Raw genomic sequence first — 14,408 nt, forward strand, 5'->3', positions numbered from 1 at the left:
TCTTCGAGACATTCACCTGCGATTCGGGCCTTCCACACTTCTTTATCACCTCACGCCATTTCTCATATTGAGTTTTGGGTTTTGGGAATGGAAAAAATTCAATCCCACCCTCCAAACTCTTTGGGTATCGGCTGTCGTTTTTGCACAACCCATAGGCAAAGTGCTTCGGCATCTTCACTTTGCCCAAAAGCTTGTCAGGTCCTCCGCGCTTAGTTACCGTTGCTAAACTATGATTGGCAGTTTTCGGGCGTGGCTTAGCAAAGGGTCAATTCTGTTTGCCAGCGCTGAACGTCTCATAGGAAAGAGTTAACTATAGATGCCGTTAGAACCTATGAAAACATTTCTGTGTCTAAAAAGATGTGTTTTCTTTATCTGTCCTCACATCAGCTGAAAATATTCTAATGCTGTGCTGTGCAGCCCCACCTTAATATCCTCATTTAAAACACCCCCATCAGACTGCCCCCATCAACCCACTCCCCCCCCCCCCATCAGACTGGTAATGCTTGCTTTAAACCCCCCCCATCAGACTGGTAATGCTTGCTTTAAACCCCCCCCATCAGACTGGTAATGTTTGCTTTAACCCCCCCCCCCCCCATCAGACTGGTAATGCTTGCTTTAACCCCCCCCCCCCCCACATCAGACTGGTAATGCTTGCTTTAAAACACCCCCCCATCAGACTGGTAATGCTTGCTTTAAACCCCCCCCATCAGACTGGTAATGCTTGCTTTAAACCCCCCCCCCATCAGACTGGTAATGCTTGCTTTAAAACACCCCCCCATCAGACTGGTAATGTTTGCTTTAACCCCCCCCCCCCCCCCATCACACTGGTAATGCTTGCTTTAAAACACCCCCTCCCCCCAACAGACTGGTAATGTTTGCTTTTAACACTTTTAAAAGAAAGCTGAGTTTTGCATATTTTGTGCTCGGAAACTGATCAATGTACAGACATTAGTGTGACACCTGCCTGATGATTGGACAGACATTAGTGTGACACCTGCCTGATGATTGGACAGACATTAGTGTGACACCTGCCTGATGATTGGACAGACATTAGTGTGACACCTGCCTGATGATTGGACAGACATTAGTGTGACACCTGCCTGATGATTGGACAGACATTAGTGTGACACCTGCCTGATGATTGGACAGACATTAGTGTGACACCTGCCTGATGATTGGACAGACATTAGTGTGACACCTGCCTGATGATTGGACAGACATTAGTGTGACACCTGCCTGATGATTGGACAGACATTAGTGTGACACCTGCCTGATGATTGGACAGACATTAGTGTGACACCTGCCTGATGATTGGACAGACATTAGTGTGACACCTGCCTGATGATTGGACAGACATTAGTGTGACACCTGCTTGATGATTGGACAGACATTAGTGTGACACCTGCTTGATGATTGGACAGACATTAGTGTGACACCTGCCTGATGATTGGACAGACATTAGTGTGACACCTGCCTGATGATTGGACAGACATTAGTGTGACACCTGCCTGATGATTGGACAGACATTAGTGTGACACCTGCCTGATGATTGGACAGACATTAGTGTGACACCTGCTTGATGATTGGACAGACATTAGTGTGACACCTGCCTGATGATTGGACAGACATTAGTGTGACACCTGCTTGATGATTGGACAGACATTAGTGTGACACCTGCTTGATGATTGGACAGACATTAGTGTGACACCTGCCTGATGATTGGACAGACATTAGTGTGACACCTGCTTGATGATTGGACAGACATTAGTGTGACACCTGCTTGATGATTGGACAGACATTAGTGTGACACCTGCCTGATGATTGGACAGACATTAGTGTGACACCTGCTTGATGATTGGACAGACATTAGTGTGACACCTGCTTGATGATTGGACAGACATTAGTGTGACACCTGCCTGATGATTGGACAGACATTAGTGTGACACCTGCTTGATGATTGGACAGACATTAGTGTGACACCTGCTTGATGATTGGACAGACATTAGTGTGACACCTGCCTGATGATTGGACAGACATTAGTGTGACACCTGCCTGATGATTGGACAGACATTAGTGTGACACCTGCCTGATGATTGGACAGACATTAGTGTGACACCTGCTTGATGATTGGACAGACATTAGTGTGACACCTGCTTGATGATTGGACAGACATTAGTGTGACACCTGCCTGATGATTGGACAGACATTAGTGTGACACCTGCCTGATGATTGGACAGACATTAGTGTGACACCTGCCTTGCGTGGTGCTCTGGTCTGGTCTGCTCCAGATCACGCTGCCCATCCGAGTGTTCAAGCTGATGGGTTAGGGTGTGTGTGTGTGTGTGTGTGTGTGTGTGTGTGTGTGTGTTCTCTGGTCTCCTCCAGATCACACTGCCCATCCGAATGTTCAAGCTAATGGGTTAGGGTGTGTGTGTGTGTGTGTGTGTGTGTGTGTGTGTGTGTGTGTGTGTGTGTGTGTGTGTGTGTGTGTGTGTTCTCTGGTCTCCTCCAGATCACGCTGCCCATCCGCGTGTTCAAGCTGATGGGCGTGGAGACGGTCATCCTGACCAACGCGGCGGGCGGTCTCAACCAGGACTACCGGGTGGGAGACGTCATGGTCATCAAGGACCACATCAACATGCCGGGCTTCGCTGGGATCAACCCCCTGGCAGGACCCAACGAGGACAAGTGAGTGAGACCCTGGCATACTGTGGCATACAGATGCTCATTCACCCTCGCTCTCCCTATCTCTCTCTCTTTCACTCTCTTCCTCTCACCCAACGAGGACAAGTGAGTGAGACCCTGGCATACAGATGCTCATTCACCCTCGCTCTCCCTATCTCTCTCTCTTTCACTCTCTTTCTCTCTCTCTTTCACTTTCTCTCATTCTCATTATCTCTCCCCTTTCACTTTCTTCCTCTCTCTCTGTGTTTCCCTCTCTCTCCCTTTCACTCTCTTCCTCTCTCTCTCTCTTTCACTCTCTTCCTCTCTCTCTCTGTTCTGTTCCATCTCTCTCCCTTTCTCTCTCTTTCTCTCTCTCTTTCACTCTCTTCCTCTCTCTCTCTGTTTCCCTCTCTCTCCTTCTCACTCTCTCCCTCTCTCTCCTTCTCACTATCTCTCCCCTTTCACTTTCTTCCTCTCTCTGTTTCCCTCGCTCTATTTTTATTTTCTCTCTCTTTCTCTCTCTCTTTCACTTTCTTCCTCTCTATCTCTGTTTCCCTCTCTCTCCTTTTCTCTCTCTTTCTCCCTCTCCTTTTCACTCTTTCTCTCTTTCTCTCTCTCTGCCTCGGTCTCCTTTTTTCTCCACCTTCCTCTCTAAAGTAATGATGCGTTATCTCAACATGTTGTACCTATTGTTGCTCTCTCCTTCTCCTCCCCTCTCTACCTTTCTCTCTCTCCCTCTCTTTGTCTTCCCATCTTCCTTTCTCTCTTTCTCTCTCTCCCCCTCCCCCTCTCTCCCTTTCCCCCTCTCTCTCCTACTCTCTATCTCCCCCTCCCTCTCCCTCCCTCTCTCCACCCCCCTCTCTCTCTCTCCCCCGCTCTCTCTCTCTCCCCCGCTCTCTCTCTCTCCCTCCCTCTCTCTCTCTCCCCCTCTCTCCCTCTCTCCCTCTCCCTCTTTTCCTCTCTCTCCCCCCTCCCTCTCCCCCCTTTCCCCCTCTCCCCATCTCTCCCTCTCTCTCTCCCTATCTCCCCCTCTCTCTCCCTCCCCCTCCCTCTCCCTCCCTCTCTCTCTCCCCCCTCCCTCCCTCCCTCCCCCCCCCCCTCTCCCTCCCTCTCTCTCTCCCCCCTCCCTCCCTCTCTCCCCCCCTCTCCCTCTCTCTCTCCCTCCCTCCCTCTCCCTCTCTCTCTCCCTCTCTCTCTCTCCCCCTCCCCCTCTCTCTCTCTCCCCCCTCCCTCTCTCTCCCCCTCCCTCTCTCTCTCTCCTTCTCCCTCCCTCTCCCTCTCTCCCTATCTCCCCCTCTCCCTCTCTATCTCTCTCTCTCTCCCCCTCCCTCTCTCTCTCCCCCTCTCCTTCTCTCTCTATCTCTCTCTCTCTCCCCCTCTCCCTCTCTCTCAGGTTTGGTGTGCGTTTCCCCTGCATGTCTGATGCCTATAACCGTAAGCTGGTGCGTCTGGCCCAGGAGGTGGGCTCAGAGCTGGGCTACAGTGACTTCCTGCGTGAGGGCGTCTACTGCGTGCTGGGGGGGCCGTCCTTCGAGACCATCGCTGAGTGCCGCATGTTGAACAAGCTGGGAGCCGACGCTGTTGGTGAGAACCCCGCCGCTGGTCATGTCTGTGTTCGTTGTTTGATTGGTTATGTCTGTGTTCGTTGTTTGATTGGTCATGTCTGTGTACGTCTTGGAGGACAGCTGTCATTTCTGTGTTCGTTGTTTGATTGGTCATGTCTGTGTTCGTTGTTTGATTGGTCATGTCTGTGTTCAATGTTTGATTGGTCATGTCTGTGTTCGCTGTTTGATTGGTCATGTCTGTGTTCGTTGTTTGATTGGTCATGTCTGTGTTCGCTGTTTGATTGGTCATGTCTGTGTTCGTTGTTTGATTGGTCATGTCTGTGTTCAATGTTTGATTGGTCATGTCTGTGTTCGTTGTTTGATTGGTCATGTCTGTGTTCGCTGTTTGATTGGTCATGTCTGTGTTCGTTGTTTGATTGGTTATGTCTGTGTTCATCTCGCAGGAACGCTGTCATGTCTGTGTTTGTTGTTTGATTGGTCATGTCTGTGTTCGCTGTTTGATTGGTCATGTCTGTGTTCGTTGTTTGATTGGTCATGTCTGTGTTCGTTGTTTGATTGGTTATGTCTGTGTTCGTCTTGCAGGACCGCTGTCATGTCTGTGTTCAATGTTTGATTGGTCATGTCTGTGTTCGTTGTTTGATTGGTCATGTCTGTGTTCGCTGTTTGATTGGTCATGTCTGTGTTCGTTGTTTGATTGGTCATGTCTGTGTTCGTTGTTTGATTGGTCATGTCTGTGTTCGCGGTTTGATTGGTTATGTCTGTGTTCATCTCGCAGGAACGCTGTCATGTCTGTGTTTGTTGTTTGATTGGTCATGTCTGTGTTCGTTGTTTGATTAGTCATGTCTGTGTTCGTTGTTTGATTGATCATGTCTGTGTTCGCTGTTTGATTGGTTATGTCTGTGTTCGCTGTTTGATTGATCATGTGTGTGTTCGTTGTTTGATTGGTCAGAAGCACAATACAGAGGCTGATGCATCATAAGCACTGTATGTCACATCAGCACAGCTTTAGCGCCGTGCCTTAAGGTCACAGCATCACCCCATAGCAAAGTGGCATGTCAAGTCATGTGACCATTTGATATCCCTCCATGCCCCCCTCCATAACCCCTTACTCCTCACCAAGGACCCTAACCCCTTACTCCTCTCCTAACCCCTTACTCCTCTCCTAACCCCTTACTCCTCTCCTAACCCCTTACTCCTCTCCTAACCCCTTACTCCTCTCCTGGGACCCTAACCCCTTACTCCTCTCCTAACCCCTTACTCCTCTCCTAACCCCTTACTCCTCTCCTAACCCCTTACTCCTCTCCTGGGACCCTAACCCCTTACTCCTCTCCTAACCCCTTACTCCTCTCCTAACCCCTTACTCCTCTCCTAACCCCTTACTCCTCTCCTGGGACCCTAACCCCTTACTCCTCTCCTAACCCCTTACTCCTCTCCTAACCCCTTACTCCTCTCCTAACCCCTTACTCCTCTCCTGGGACCCTAACCCCTTACTCCTCTCCTCTCCTCTCCTGACCCCTAACCCCTTACTCCTCTCCTCTCCTGACCCCTAACCCCTTACTCCTCTCCCCTCCTGACCCCTAACCCCTTACTCCTCTCCTCTCCTAACCCCTTACTCCTCTCCTCTCCTAACCCCTTACTCCTCTCCTCTCCTAACCCCTTACTCCTCTCCTCTCCTAACCCCTTACTCCTCTCCTAACCCCTTACTCCTCTCCTAACCCCTTACTCCTCTCCTAGGACCCTAACCCCTTACTCCTTACTCCTCTCCTAACCCCTTACTCCTCTCCTAACCCCTTACTCCTCTCCTAACCCCTTACTCCTCTCCTAGGACCCTAACCCCTTACTCCTTACTCCTCTCCTAACCCCTTACTCCTCTCCTAACTCCTTACTCCTCTCCTAACCCCTTACTCCTCTCCTAACCCCTTACTCCTCTCCTAACCCCTTACTCCTCTCCTAGCCCCTTACTCCTCTCCTCTCCTGGGACCCTAGCCCCTTACTCCTCTCCTAACCCCTTACTCCTCTCCTAACTCCTTACTCCTCTCCTAACTCCTTACTCCTCTCCTAACCCCTTACTCCTCTCCTAACCCCTTACTCCTCTCCTAACCCCTTACTCCTCTCCTAGCCCCTTACTCCTCTCCTCTCCTGGGACCCTAGCCCCTTACTCCTCTCCTCTCCTGACCCCTTACTCCTCTCCTAACCCCTTACTCCTCTCCTAGCCCCTTACTCCTCTCCTCTCCTGACCCCTTACTCCTCTCCTAACCCCTTACTCCTCTCCTAGCCCCTTACTCCTCTCCTCTCCTAGGACCCTAACCCCTTACTCCTCTCCTCTCCTGACCCCTAACCCCTTACTCCTTACTCCTCTCCTAGGACCCCAGCCTAAGGTCACATCATTTCTTATAGTTAATGTCCACCTCCTTTGCCCTGGCAGGCATGAGCACGGTTCACGAGGCGATCGTGGCGCGTCACTGTGGCATGCGGGTGTTTGCCCTGTCCCTCATCTCCAACCAGGCGGTGATGGACTACGAGAGCGAGGAGCGAGCCAATCACGAGGAGGTGCTGCAGACTGGGGACGAGCGCGCCCAGCAGCTGGAGAAGTTCATCGCCACCTTCATCTCCCGTTTGGAACACGACGCCGCTCACTGAGCACGCTCAGAACCCGTCATCATCTCCCGTCTGGACCACGACGCCCCTCACTGAGCACGCTCAGAACCCGTCATCCCCCCTCTGGACACGACCCCACAACGCAGCTAAAGAAAGAAAGAAATAATGAAAAATAAATAAATAAAACCCTCCATCATTAGACAACCCAGGTGGACTAAATATATATTATTACTGACCTCTCTTGACCAGGAACCAAACCCTTATCTAATTACTGATTCCACACTGACTGGTGTGACACACACACTGACTGGTATGACACACACTGTCTGACTAACCAGTCAAATGGGTCTCCTATGTTGTGATTGTTTTTTTAACTTTTATTTAATTGCGTTGCGTGTTGGTATACTTGTATTTTTTTTACCGCGTTCATATACTTTCTCCTCTGGTTGTTTCTCGTTGGTCTTATTTTATAGTTCTTTTTCAGTTGGCATTCCTTCTGTGGCAGGAAGCACTGGGGAGTCTGGCAGAGCTACTCACCCCTCTAATGGACCCAAGCACTTAGAACCTGTTTAGAGAGAGAGGGAGAGAGAGAGAAGGAGAGAGAGAGAGAGAGAGAGAGAGAAGGAGAGGGAGGGGGAGGGAGAGGGAGAGAGAAGGAGAGTGAAGGAAAGAGGGAGAGAGAGAGAGGGAGGGAGAGGGAGAAGAGGTAGAGAGAGAGGGAGGGAGATAGAGATAGAGAGAAGGAGAGTGTAGAAAAGAGGGAGAGAGAGGGGGAAGAGGTAGAGAAAGAGGGAGAGATAGAGAGAAGGAGAGTGAAGGAAAGCGGGAGAGAGAGAAATCGAGAGAGAGCGTCTCTGTTTGAGTGGTGTGAATGCACTGTGCAGTTAGAAAGAGAGTCTGTAAGGTGGTGGACTTAAAAGAGAGACTGTTTGTAAGGTGGTGGCCTTGAAAGCCTCTGTCTGTTGTGGAGTGTGTTAGTATCACTGTGTCTAACTGCCTGCAGAGAAGTGTGTGTGTTTATAACACATCCATAATGGCCTTCAATGGGGAATCATTCCGTTTTCTACTGAAACATTTAAACCTGAAGCACCTCCAGATATTTAATATTTCGATGTCTTAAATGTGTTCCTTTTAAATTGTGTTCTTGGGACAGCTGTTTTGTATTTTCTCTAGTGCCAGATTTGGTTATTAATGTAAATTGTATTATTGTGTCTCACACGCAATCTTGTTAATGTAAATTGCAAGAAATATTCTTTGGTAAGATATATATAGTCTTTATTTATGTTTAAAGTTGTACTGTTAAATTATGAAAATTGGAAAGTAATCCAATTTAGAAGGATACTACTGTCTTAGCGCTTTATGTCCACAGACCAGAGAGATGAATGTGAGTTAGAGGTATGGACACCCCCCAGAGATGAGTCAAACGCATGAAGAACGCTTCCAATGCTAAATAAAACAAAAGTGGCTGACTATTTGGCAATTTGTGTCCCTCTCTCTGTGCATGTGTGTGTGAGTCTGTATGTGTGTGTGTGTGTGTGTGTGTGTGTGTGTGTGTGTATCTGACCATAAATGGATGCAGAGAACTAACCACAAGTTCAAATAACTGACCTGTTTTAATTAACAGTACATCAGTCTCACTGGCGTTTTTTAGTGTGTGTGTGTGTGTGTGGTTGAGTGTATGGTTGTGTGTGTGTGTGTGTGTGTGTGTGTGTGTGTGTGTATGTTGTTGAAGTGTGTGTATATGTCTTTTCCTCTCTCTCACTCATGTCTCTTTCTCAAGGGAAACTCAGCGAGGCGTTTTAATGTTGCCCAGTCCTAACCCTAACCCTGTCCTGGCCCCTCAGCTAAGCTTTCCATGACATCACAGGGCAGTGATGCCCATACATGGCCACTCTGTGTACTGCTCTCCGTGTGTCCTCTATCCCCCTCTCTCTTTCCATCTCTATCCCCCTCTCTCTCCCCTTCTCTCTCTCTTCCTCTCCCTCTCCTCATCTCTCTCTCTCTCTTCCTCTCTTCATCTCTGTCTCTTCTTGTCCCCATCTCCCCTTCTCTCTCTTCCTCTCCCTCCCCCCCTCTCTCTCCCTCTCTCTCTCCCTCTCTCTCTCCCCATCTCTCTCCACATCTCCCCTTCTCTCTCTTCCTCTCCCTCTCTTCATCTCTCCTCTCTCCCTCTCCTCATCTCTCTCCCCCGCTTTCTCTCCCCATCTCCCCTTCTCTCTCTCTTCCTCTCTCTCTTCCTCTCTCTCTTCCTCTCCCTCCCCCCCTCTCACTCCCTCTCTCTCCCCCTCTTTCTCCCCATCTCCCCTTCTCTCTCTCTTCATCTCTCCTCCTCTCTCCCTCTCCTCATCTCTCTCTCCCTCTCTCTCTCTCCATCTCCCATTCTCTCTCTTCCTCTCATCCTCTCCTCATCTCTCTTTCTTCCTGTCCCCATCTCCCCTTCTCTCTCTTCCTCTCTCTCTCGCTCTCTCTCTCCATCTCCCCTTCTCCCTCTCTCTCCCCATCTCTCTCCACATCTCCCCTTCTCTCTTCCTCTCCCTCTCTTCATCTCTCCTCTCTCCCTCTCCTCATCTCTCTCCCCCTCTTTCTCTCCCCATCTCCCCTTCTCTCTCTCTTCCTCTCTCTCTTCCTCTCCCTCCCCCCCTCTCACTCCCTCTCTCTCCCCCTCTTTCTCCCCATCTCCCCTTCTCTCTCTCTTCATCTCTCCTCCTCTCTCCCTCTCCCTCCCCCCTCTCACTCCCTCTCTCTCCCCCTCTTTCTCCCCATCTCCCCTTCTCTCTCTCTTCATCTCTCCTCCTCTCTCCCTCTCCTCATCTCTCTCTCCCTCCATCTCCCATTCTCTCTCTCTTCCTCTCATCCTCTCCTCATCTCTTTCTCTCCCCACTCCCCTTCTCTCTCTTCCTCTTTCCCTCTCCTCATCTCTCTCTCTCCCTCTCCTCATCTCTCTCTCTCCATCTCCCCTTCTCCCTCTCTCTCTCCCCACTCTGTGCTCTCCTCTCTGTGTGTCCTCTACCCCCCCCCCCCCCCCACAACATCTCTGTGTGTCCTCCAAGAGAGTTATATAATTAAGAGATAATTAATGTGCAGTTAGAGTGTAGTTTAGTGTCTTAGAGTGTCTGGGCTCTACTAGCGGACCTGTACATCTGTAACTAACTAGACTCTGGGCTCTACTAGCTGGCCTGAGAGCATCTGTGACTAGCTGGACTCTGGGCTCTACTAGCTGACCTGAGAGCATCTGTGACTAGCTGGACTCTGGGCTCTACTAGCTGACCTGTCCATCTGTGACTAACTGGACTCTGGGCTCTACTAGCTGACCTGTCCATCTGTGACTAACTGGACTCTGGGCTCTACTAGCTGACCTGAGAGCATCTGTGACTAACTGGACTCTGGGCTCTACTAGCTGACCTGTCCATCTGTAACTAACTGGACTCTGGGCTCTACTAGCTGACCTGAGACAATCTGTGACTAACTGGACTCTGGGCTCTACTAGCTGACCTGAGAGCATCTGTGACTAACTGGACTCTGGGCTCTACTAGCTGACCTGTCCATCTGTAACTAACTGGACTCTGGGCTCTACTAGCTGACCTGTCCATCTGTAACTAACTGGACTCTTGGCTCTACTAGCTGACCTGTGAGCATCTGTGACTAGCTGGACTCTGGGCTCTACTAGCTGACCTGAGAGCATCTGTGACTAGCTGGACTCTGGGCTCTACTAGCTGGCCTGAGTCCATCTGTGTCTAGCTGGACTCTGGGCTCTACTAGCTGACCTGAGAGCATCTGTGACTAACTGGACTCTGGGCTCTACTAGCTGACCTGTCCATCTGTGACTTACTGGACTCTGGGCTCTACTAGCTGACCTGAGAGCAGCTGTGACTAACTGGACTCTGGGCTCTACTAGCTGACCTGGGTACATCTGTGTCTAACTGGATTCTGGGCTCTACTAGCTGACCTGTCCATCTGTGACTTACTGGACTCTGGGCTCTACTAGCTGACCTGGGTACATCTGTGTCTAACTGGATTCTGGGCTCTACTAGCTGACCTGTCCATCTGTGACTAACTGGACTCTGGGCTCTACTAGCTGACCTGTCCATCTGTGACTTACTGGACTCTGGGCTCTACTAGCTGACCTGGGTACATCTGTGTCTAACTGGATTCTGGGCTCTACTAGTTGACCTGTCCATCTGTGACTAACTGGACTCTGGGCTCTACTAGCTGACCTGTCCATCTGTGACTTACTGGACTCTGGGCTCTACTAGCTGACCTGAGAGCAGCTGTGACTAACTGGACTCTGGGCTCTACTAGCTGACCTGGGTACATCTGTGTCTAACTGGATTCTGGGCTCTACTAGCTGACCTGTCCATCTGTGACTTACTGGACTCTGGGCTCTACTAGCTGACCTGGGTACATCTGTGTCTAACTGGATTCTGGGCTCTACTAGCTGACCTGTCCATCTGTGACTAACTGGACTCTGGGCTCTACTAGCTGACCTGTCCATCTGTGACTTACTGGACTCTGGGCTCTACTAGCTGACCTGGGTACATCTGTGTCTAACTGGATTCTGGGCTCTACTAGTTGACCTGTCCATCTGTGACTAACTGGACTCTGTGCTCTAGTAGCTGACCTGTCCATCTGTGACTAACTGGACTCTGGGCTCTACTAGCTGACCTGAGAGCATCTGTGACTAACTGGACTCTGGGCTCTACTAGCTGACCTGAGAGCATCTGTGACTAACTGGACTCTGGGCTCTACTAGCTGACCTGTCCATCTGTGACTAACTGGACTCTGGGCTCTACTAGCTGACCTGTCCATCTGTGACTAAATGGACTCTGGGCTCTACTAGCTGACCTGAGAGCATCTGTGACTAACTGGACTCTGGGCTCTACTAGCTGACCTGTCCATCTGTGACTAGCTGGACTCTGGGGTCTACTAGCTGACCTGAGAGCATCTGTGACTAACTGGACTCTGGGCTCTACTAGCTGACCTGTCCATCTGTGACTAGCTGGACTCTGGGGTCTACTAGCTGACCTGAGAGCATCTGTGACTAACTGGACTCTGGGCTCTACCAGCTGACCTGAGAGCATCTGTGACTAACTGGACTCTGTGCTCTACTAGCGGACCTGAGAGCATCTGTGACTAACTGGACTCTGGGCTCTACCAGCTGACCTGAGAGCATCTGTGACTAACTGGACTCTGTGCTCTACTAGCGGACCTGTCCATCTGTGACTAACTGGACTCTGGGCTCAAATAATCCTGATAAGGCCTTCATACAAGTGTTTTCCCATTTCATAGTAGTGTTTTCCATTGAGCACATCAGTGTTCAATCAATACTTAGAATGTCTACTCAAATAATGGTCTGTGTTTGTTGTTTGAAAATAAAATACCCTTTTGAGGTGACATAAAAGTGTTTTGAAACCAAAGTGGCATTTTGCAGGAGATATAAAGGGTTTTGCATTTTGTGTGAGTGGTTTTGGGATTTGTGTTTAGAGCTAAGAGAAACCGAGGCATGCTTTGAAAAAATGTGTTTTAGGAACAGAGAAAAACTGTAAACGTCTTTTATGTAGTATGGACTAATGTCGCTGATGACGATGACTAGAGAAGGGGCCGATCAGGGACCGATGTGGACCGTTCCAACCCCGACGGCCCACCAGGGATTCTCCCAGTATCCCTGATGGCCAGTCCGCCCCTGAATGGGGGGTGAACATACATATTAGTTTATATTTAAGATGTAATAGAGTAGCTCAGTTTCACTGCTGTTGAATGTTGGTTAGTTGTATGATATCCATATCTGTACATCATGGACACAAGCATTGAAGGTACTGAGTTGAGAGCAGAAGGGGGCCTAGTGGACGCATGATGCTGTCTATCGTCCACATGTCAGGCTGACGGGTCTTTCTGAAGTTATTTGTGTTTCCGCCCATCATTAGTTTGCAGTTGGCTGTTCTCAGCTGTCGGGATGAGAGGATTTCAATAAATGCAACAAAAAGGGTTCTGAAATAAATCAAACACACACACACACACACACACACTCAACAGGAAAAAGAGTACATTAGGGCACATATGATCTGAACTCTGGCCTTCTACAGCGTCTCTGACACAATGACTCTCCTGCACAGAGTTCCACATACACGACTATTCTAGATCAGGCCACTAGAGGGAGTTCGGTCTGTGTATTATTGTGTCTGGAATAGAAGCAGGATCTGAAGAGGAACAGCCTCCAGGACTGATCATTGCCTCCTCAAACACTCACTCATCACCCTGTCCTTTCCTGCTGCTTTCATATGAGACTGCTGACACCAACCCAACCACTCCACTCAACAGCCCAGTAGTAGCATACAGACACACCCTCTCAACACAGCACCTGATTCAACCCAACCACTCCACTCAACAGCCCAGTAGTAGCATGCAGACACACCCTCTCTACACAGCACCTGATTCAACCCTTTAAATCTCCCTGGATGATCAGGATATGACTGGACCTCTGCTCTCATCTCCACCCTCCTGTTCCCCTCAGACAGATGGAGGTTTCTGTGTGCTGTGTTTGGATCCAGTGTGAAGTGACAGGAGTCTGATGGAGGAGAAGACAAGGGTTTCTGGGGTTGAGACACAGAAGGGTTTTCATTGGATGATCATTTTAGTTCGTTGAGTGTGGGTGTCAGTGTGTTTGTGTGTGTGATGACTCTTTGTTGTTGTTGTTAAGTATTGTTTAGTGTGGTGTCCCCTGGTGTGTTGTAGTACACAGTGTAGACTGTTTCGGGATGATTACTTGCATGTGACGTTAAGAGGTCTGGCCATCGTGAGAAGTCCCAACCCAGCAGCACCAGGAGTGTAACTTGTTGTCCTGCGTACGACTGAGATTATTACCTTGGAAGCCTGATGAAGTGCAGGACCGGTGAGTGACAATGAGAGGGAGAGTTGTGTGTACACACACCTATGCACTTTGTATGACACCATAAAAGAAAAACTGAATAAGTTGAGTTTCACTTATTATTTTAGTCACTGACTATGGGCCCCCACCCACCAATAATAAGATTTAATTTTTTTAACTGGTTATTTGCCACTTTGCACCAAAAAACATTAAAAACAAGAATGGGAGCATTCAGAGAATGCACACCTCCGCCTTGCGACCTTGACCTTTGACCTTGACATCTGAAAATCGAATCAATTATTGCCATTATATCTCCCCACAAAGTTTGATGGAAATCGGTCCATTCTTTTCTGCGTAATCCTGCTGACATACAGACAAACAAACATACAGGGGCGAAAACATAACCTCCTTGGCGGAGGTAAAAATACTGGTCTCATTTTAATGATATTTATCAAGAAATACAGAATCTATTTATTTACCCACCCACCAGAAATAAGAAACTTTAGGAAACATTTAATGCCAGTCTATAACTAGTTATGCGCCACCTTGCCCCAACACGTTTTAAAACATATTGGTCTAATTATAATGATATTTATCAAGAAATACCGAAACACATTCAATTGTTTGATAATTGCGGTCTCATTAAGATTTACTGACATGGTACATAATATGGTGCACACACAATGTCTTAATTCTGCTGTGGTGATACTGCATGTGTT

At 49.0% G+C, this 14,408-nt stretch overlaps 1 protein-coding gene across 2 annotated transcripts in view; it reads left to right on the forward strand.

The window, feature by feature from the left end:
• Positions 1-7,404, forward strand: part of LOC308381843 (purine nucleoside phosphorylase-like) — a gene marked incomplete at its 5' end in the record, with an annotated part of 40,911 nt that extends 33,507 nt beyond the window's left edge. For both annotated transcript variants that reach the window (XM_080859460.1, XM_080859461.1), the window contains 3 exons: positions 2,513-2,688; positions 4,058-4,248; positions 6,655-7,404. In XM_080859460.1, coding sequence (XP_080715586.1) covers positions 2,513-2,688; positions 4,058-4,248; positions 6,655-6,869 — 582 coding nt within the window. In that variant the 3' untranslated portion in view covers positions 6,870-7,404. The remainder of the gene's footprint in view (positions 1-2,512; positions 2,689-4,057; positions 4,249-6,654) is intronic.
• Positions 7,405-14,408: the final 7,004 nt, after the last annotated feature.

This window comes from Sprattus sprattus, assembly GCF_963457725.1.
Source record: "Sprattus sprattus genome assembly, chromosome: 20".
Taxonomy (NCBI): domain Eukaryota; kingdom Metazoa; phylum Chordata; class Actinopteri; order Clupeiformes; family Clupeidae; genus Sprattus; species Sprattus sprattus.